A 6,906-nucleotide genomic window follows, 5' to 3' on the forward strand; every position below is an offset into this window, starting at 1 on the left:
TCCTCATTATTAATAGTACTTAGCTTCTTATCTCCTTGTTTATAAAGGACTGGTCGGATAGTCTCACAATGAAAGGACTGTAAAATTTCCTATACTCTCATTTGCAATTCCAAGTGTCAGTAACAAAGCAGAAGCCTCGTGGGCTGTGGCAGTTCTACCTTCCACAAAGGCTTTTTCACACTGTCCTCTGCCCCAACCGCCAGGGAACACCTTCCCTGATAAAACGGACCAGACATTTTCACACCGATAGTGGAATCCTGGGAAGCTCCTGCTCCTGCTCAAGCAAAGCTGTGAAATAGCAGCTTAAGGTAAGGGAGTCTCACGGGACGGGATCAGCTCCACTGTCCTCTGCAGAAATACATCCAGTTTCAACATTCTTCGACCAAAGCTTTCCTCCTGAGCACAAGTAAAAATGAGACCGTGCAACAGGAGGTGAGAAATCAATTTTCCAACTCCGTTGCCTTCCTACACATCTCTGAGTCAAGGAGACCTCCTGCGTATGGGTTATGGTGAGAATCAGGTTAAAATCTCCCTATGGAGCGCTGCCCCCTGGGACATTTGGGCCCTCTCTGCACGTGGGCTGGCTCACCCCAGGGCTGCTGCTTCCTTATCCAACATCCCACGGGGCCCACAGAGCCCCACCGTGGGACGTGGGCTGTGTGACCCCGGGCCAGCATCACCCCGAGCCGGTGCCAGGCTGGGCAGGGGGCAGTGCTGGGAGCGGCAGCCAGAGAGGAAAAAACACGCCCCAGTTTTCAGTTCCTAAGCTGAATTTTCAGAGGGAGAAGAAAACCACTCACTCTATAAACTACGGGTTTAAAACTATTTTTATGGGAGTTCTGTACAGTAAAAAATCCTGCCCTACTCAGCTGCCAGCCAGACCTCCAGCCCGCTGCGCCCCGACCCTGCCGCGGGCGCTCGGGCTGCGGGGCCACCCCGCGGTGCTCGGTGGCCACCGGGTGCCCTCCCGGCCGGGTGTGGGTTGGCGGCGGTGCGGAAAGTGCGGCCGCCAATGCTCAGGCTGAGGCGGCGGGGCCGTGCCGTGCCGTGCCGGGCGGTGCCGAGCCGGGCGGGCGGAGCTGCCGCCGCCATGGGGCTGCTCAACTTCACCCGCGACCCGGTGCCCGAGGCGGTGAGCGGCGACATGCACAACCTGAACCAGCTCAGCGCCCAGGTGCGCCGAGCGGGGCGGGGATGGGGTGGGATAGATGGGATGGATGGATGGATGGGCGGCGGGGCAGCCCCGGCCCCGCAACGCGCGGGGCGGTGGCTCCGGGATGGGCCGGCACCGCGGAGATGGACACGGCCGGCACCGCAGCCCCGCAGCAGCCCCGGTACCGGGGGCCACCGGGTCTCGAGGGCCTCGTGGGCCCCTCCGGGAGGTGGCCCCCTCGGGCGTGCCCCGGTGCTCGAGGCAGGGCGGGGACGGTGTCCCCGCTCCCGGCTGTCCCGGCTCGACCCCGCTGCTCACGCCAGAGCCGTTTGCGGGCAGGGGGGCAGGGGGGTCCTGTCAAGCACTGGGGTTTCTGGTAGGGCCACACGGCCTTTGGGTTGTGATCCCACCCCACACTTCCTGCCCCGAGCCGGTGCTCCCAGCCATTGGTCTGTCTGCTGCCAGATCACCGACACACGGGGTGTGCATTTCGGGCTGAGCAGCTCGTTCAGCAAGGGGTGGAGCTGTGGAAGCGCTGATTTTCCAGTCCTGCTTGCCCAGGGCCGAGGATGTCAGCCCAGTGCCATCTCCGTTCCACGGCTGAGGATGAAGGCAGGGCAGGATGAGCCCCTGCAGCAGCAGCCGGACAGACCCGGACGGTCATGGCCAGTGCTAGTGCTGGTGCTGGTGCCAGCAGAGGAGAGTGCTGGTGGTGCTGTGCCACGCAGGCAGCCTCTCCAACCCTGCCTGCTGATTGCTCAGAAAGCCGAAGGCAGCAACTAGACCCTTAACCAGTTCTCTTCCTTTCCCAAGTTAGTCTGGTTACCCCTGGGATTTGTGAAACATGAGAGGATGTTCACAACTTTTCCCACTTGCAGTTTTTGGATTGCACAAGATAGAACAGCAGCTTCCGATTAGCCACAAGTCACAAAAGCCCAGTGCAGTGCCAGTTACCAGCTGCACAGACCCTTTGAGAGGCTCTGAAAAGCATCATGAGCAAATCCCATCCACAGGCATCACAGAATGCCAGGGGTGGGGCTGACTCATTAGCACAGGAGGTCCAGCTCTGGGACAGATGCTCTGGAGGCAGGTGGAGCTGGATCAGGGTGGTACATCACCACCTAATGCTGGTGGTGCTGGATGGTGAGGTGCTGCGTGGCTGATGCCTGGCTCTATCGCTGTCCTGTTTCTTCACAGCAATTCTCAGCGCTGACTGAAGTGCTTTTCCGCTTTCTGACAGAGCCCAAGGAGGTAAGACAGAGCTCTGGAGGAGCGTGAGAGCATCTCTGGTCAGAAACAGACAAGATTGGGTCACTGCTGTTTCTCTCGAACAGGTGGAAAGGTTTCTGACTCAGCTCTCAGACTTTGCCACCATGAATAAAATCAGCTTGGGCCCCCTGAAAAACATCGTCAAAAGTATTCTCCTGGTACCCAACGGTAAGTGATGCATTTGCATATGCTGCCCTGGGGCCAAACTGTCCCATCCATTCCTGCATGCTGCCAAAGTGTGTCTCAGAACTGCGGGGCTTGCTTTGCACAATAAGAGTTAATGGTAGCTAATACAGCACTTAGCATTTAAGAATCAAAACTTCCCCTGTTGGATGACTCTCTGTATTCTTTACACCCTGCCTGCACAGGCTTAACTAAACTCCCTTAAACATTTATGCACTAAATGCAGCACAACACTGTGACAGTGCTCGGTTTAAGCTGTACCTGTAAATCCCTTTTGCCAGACCAGGGCAGCCTCATGTTAGCACTGAATCTCTGCAGGAACTCGGGTGACCCACTGCTGTAATTCCTCCAAGGATAAGTGCTGTTGGAGACAGATAAGACAGTGCACACTGGTTTGGAGTGGGCTGGGCACCAGTGCAGTTCTAGGCCACATGAAGGAGACATCTGACCTTGTAGTCTTGTTTTAGAGAAACACATAAACAGTGGGGAAGAGGTTTGGGGGGATTCCCCTGGAATACCCCAGACTCCAGCACTTTATGAGATTATTGTGATGTTGTGGCTGCCGTTTGACGTGGTAATGCATCAAACACTCCACGGCATGTTCATCCCATTGATCCTTCCTGTTATTAATAGTCCCTTGCTATTACACTTCAGTCCTGGGTTCCCTGTAGCTTCCTTCACAGCCCTGATGCTGAGCACAACTGGTTTTTTAATTTGTTCTAAGCTCTTCAAGCCTTTTCCCCTATCCAGGCATAGCAATAAATAATTTCCTTCCCTACAACCGTCCCAGGCGGATTTAATGTGGAATCGGCATTTTCTCCCATCCCAATTCTGGCCTCGGTGCCCTCATCTCATCATTCTTGCTCATGTGCTCTGGCTTCAATCCCATTTGTAACTTTTCCTTAGCTCTGGGATGCCAGGGACAGCATCAGGACGGATCACAGCAGATAACTTTGCCTCTGTGCTACACAGAGGAAAGCCACGTGGGGCTGGCAGTCTCCTTGAATTTATGACATTCCTGCTCTTGGCTTCAGAGACAGAATCCTTGTAAAGGTCCCTGTGCTGCCTGTGCCCCAGAACAAAGGGGAAAGGCGCAGCGGGGGAAAGTGTTATATGCACACGTTCACACCCATCATCCCAAACACAGCAGGTAGGGCAAATTAGTAGCCCGCCAGCCTTAACAGTTCTCCTTTAACAAGCAAAGCGGCTACAGGAGAGAAAGCAGCAGCTTCAAAACACAACCGCTGCCGCTGTTCCCATGGATACCTGCAATGGGATCTCGCCCTCTCCCAGGCACTCTCAGAGCCCGGACTTTTAAAGCACTGGGCATCTGCAAAGATACCAGCAGGCACGACTGGGTTTCCGATCTCTGAGGAGCTGTGGTTTGCTTCAAAACACAGCCCAGGAACAGAGGCTTTCCATCGCCAGGTCCCGTCCCTGCCTCTGTTTGACTCAGTAAGGATTGGTCTGACTCAATAAAAGTGATTTTTCTTTTTTGTGTTGTTTATTCAGGTGCCCTTAAGAGGAATTTGTCTTCTGAACAAGTCAGAGCAGATTTTATTGCTCTAGGTAGGTCACCTAACTTTCACTAAATAAAAAATAATTAATATTTATCACATATAGTGATCTCATATGGTCTCTCCCACAGGCCTCAGTGAAGAGAAGGCCAGTTATTTTGCAGAACAGGTATTCATATATTTTTGCTTGTTTCTAAGCCAACAAAATGTCAGTCTGAGATTGGGAACTCATAAAACCCCACTGTGCTCCTGAGACATGGCAGCACTTTGGGTGTTTCCTTCAAAACCAGCTCAGGATTTTGAACTGAGGATCCTCAAAGAAATGATAAGGAGCAGTTTGTCTGATGATATCTCTGTTTTGCTGGGGCCTCTCCCTCATCAGTGTCACAGTTCCTGCACTGCTGTGTGGCTTTCATGTGATGTTTTTGTGCTTTCCACGCCTTGAGCCCCGAGGTCAGGCAGTTACATGAACACATGGCTTTTTGCTCAGATATTGTTACACTGAACCAGGGTTAAAAGTAAACCAGTGAGTTTCATTTACAGAAGGGACAAGGCAGATGGAAATCCTAGCAGGACTCAAACACCTCTGAAAGCTCTCCCAGACACATTAGTTCTCCCTTTACCCTGGGCTTCTGCCATCCTCTGGTTTGGTTCTGGCTCTTGTTGAAATTTCAGGTACAAACAGAGGCCTCTCTGAATTGATTGCTGGTGTGTCTTTTGCTCTGCAGTGGAAGGTGAATTCCCCAACTCTAACACGCCTGGCTGTGGGTCAGACGCTGATGATTAACCAGTTGATAGATATGGAGTGGAAGTTTGGAGGTAATAGACCTACAGCATAAACTGAATGTGTTGGGAAACCCACCAGCAGCTCTCAGCTAAATTACTTTCCATTTCACCATTTAACTAACAAATTATCTGCTTTCTCTTCTCTGACTCACAGTGACTGCTGGGAGCAGTGAGCTGGAAAAAGTGGGAAGTATCTTCTTACAGGTAAATCGCCCACATCAGAGAGTTCAGGTTGTAGTGCAGTTATGGAACAAGCTCCAACCAGGCATGTGGGATGTGCTGGCTGTGAGAGGAGGGAGAGGGAAGCTGGGTGTCATAGGAACAGGCTCTGTGACTGTACCTGCCTCAGTCTCCAAGTGCCTCTGCCAGCAGAGAGCAGGCACGCTGCTGTTTGGTTCTCCTCTGAAGAAATGAGGTGTCACAGAAGTGTGGTCCACTCTGAAAAGCTGTTCAAAAACTTCAGTATAGCAAAGGTCAGGGCATCTTGGGGAGGGAGGGGAAATGGGATCAAGGCTTCCAGACATCCTCCCTGTGCCCAGGGAATCTGTTCCTATTGTGACACTTGAAAAGCCCATCAAAGATGTGTGTGCTGTGCAGCAGTCTGAAACTCACAGCACACTCCTGCCCTGCTGTCCTCTCCTGGTGCTCAGATACAGGTCTCTGAACTAAAATACCTCTGGTTTTCCTTCCCCCAAGCTGAAGCTGGTGATTAAAAAAGGGAGCCAATTGGAAAACGTGTATGTTGGTGAGTTAACATTCTGGACAAGAGGGAAGTGCGGGAAAGCTGCACGGCAGTTCGGGGCTCCAGGTGCTGCTGGAGGTGGGGGAGTCTGGGAGCAGAACTGGGGGGATCACTGCAAGGGCATCACTGCAAGGGCATCACTGCAGCCATTCCTGCCCCCAGTTTCTCCATTGCCATGGCCTTTCCCTGCTGTAGCACCTCCATCACTGCAGGCTCTCCTGGCCCAGCCTCTCCATTGCTCCTGGCCTGGCCTCTTCCTGCTGCAGGCACTCTGGAAGTGTTTAGGAACATCTGGGCATCTTCACAGCTGTGCCTCAGTAAACACAGATCTGCCATGGAGCACTGCAGAGTGGTCAGAGTAGAACAGCAGAGGAGAAAAGTAAATGATTCCCAAGTGTGGAGTGCTGTTAGACCAGCTAGTGTAAGGAACCAGCTGCTGGGAGAAAAGGTGGCTAATCCTGCCCAGCTTAGGTGAAGATGAGTTGCTCCACAGCACCATCAGAATGGCTGTGCCAGTGTTGGAAGTGCAATCTGAACTCTAAGACTTGATGCCTCTTGTTTATTTTCTGCAGAGTTAACTTTGCCCCAGTTCTACAGTTTTCTTCATGAAATGGAACGGGTCAAAGCCAGCCTGGAAAGCTTCAGCTGAAACTGCCCAGACCTGAGCCGACATCTGTCCAGGATGTTTAATTCCTCCTCCTGAGCCTGCAGATCTGCTCTTTCCCAGCTGACGCTCACACCCTGATAAGAGAAGACAAGCTGTGCAGTGAGCAGCAGTGTCATGGCCCAGCAGGACACATCAATCCTTCAGAACTTGAAACTCTGGCAAAGTTTCAGCTTTTTCAAAGCACCTACAAGCTCATACATCTCCTTTTTATACACTATTATAAGAAATTGTGGTCAGAAATATGTGGGTACTTGTACTAAACCAGCAAAGAAATAAACCCATTCCCATTCTGCTCCGTTTGTATCAGAATTTGATTTTTTTAAGAAAGAGAGAAACAGAATCAAGGAATCATTTTCAAACTTAGAAGAATTTAGCAGGGAGGACAGGGGAGGCAAGGAGAGCATCTAACCTGGTGAGCCACTTAGTGCTCCCTTCAAGCCTCTCCCTTCTCTCGCATTAAGAAACACCTTCATTAGCTCCTTCCCAATTGTGCCTCATTATGGAAAAGTATCTCAGTGGTAGATGATTTTAAATCTTAAACAACCAAACATCTGCCTCTGTGCACAGGAGGAAGACATCTCGGGAGGTG

General features: G+C 52.1%; 1 protein-coding gene across 2 annotated transcripts; it reads left to right on the plus strand.

The window, feature by feature from the left end:
* The first annotated feature begins 1,050 nt into the window (after positions 1-1,050).
* COMMD7 (COMM domain containing 7) lies at positions 1,051-6,609 on the plus strand. Of its 2 annotated transcripts, XM_071572671.1 has the most exons (9): positions 1,051-1,174; positions 2,351-2,404; positions 2,488-2,590; positions 4,118-4,174; positions 4,254-4,291; positions 4,851-4,941; positions 5,063-5,112; positions 5,605-5,653; positions 6,223-6,609. In XM_071572671.1, the coding sequence occupies exons 1-9, from the start codon at positions 1,091-1,093 to the stop codon at positions 6,297-6,299; spliced, it is 603 nt and encodes a 200-aa protein (XP_071428772.1). In that variant the 5' UTR covers positions 1,051-1,090; the 3' UTR covers positions 6,300-6,609. The 2 variants fall into 2 exon arrangements, with proteins under 2 accessions (XP_071428772.1, XP_071428773.1); XM_071572672.1 differs by lacking the exon at positions 2,351-2,404.
* Positions 6,610-6,906: the final 297 nt, after the last annotated feature.

The sequence above is a fragment of the Pithys albifrons genome, chromosome 18, assembly GCF_047495875.1.
Source record: "Pithys albifrons albifrons isolate INPA30051 chromosome 18, PitAlb_v1, whole genome shotgun sequence".
Taxonomy (NCBI): Eukaryota; Metazoa; Chordata; class Aves; order Passeriformes; family Thamnophilidae; genus Pithys; species Pithys albifrons.

Excerpts from the sequence above, each read along its gene's own strand:
- COMMD7 (XM_071572671.1), top strand. The coding sequence starts at position 1,091 with ATGGGGCTGCTCAACTTCACCCGCGACCCGGTGCCCGAGGCGGTGAGC. Across the intron at positions 1,175-2,350 it reads TGAACCAGCTCAGCGCCCAG|CAATTCTCAGCGCTGACTGA; the intron begins GTGCGCCGAGCG and ends GTTTCTTCACAG. Across the intron at positions 4,175-4,253 it reads AGCAGATTTTATTGCTCTAG|GCCTCAGTGAAGAGAAGGCC; the intron begins GTAGGTCACCTA and ends TCTCTCCCACAG.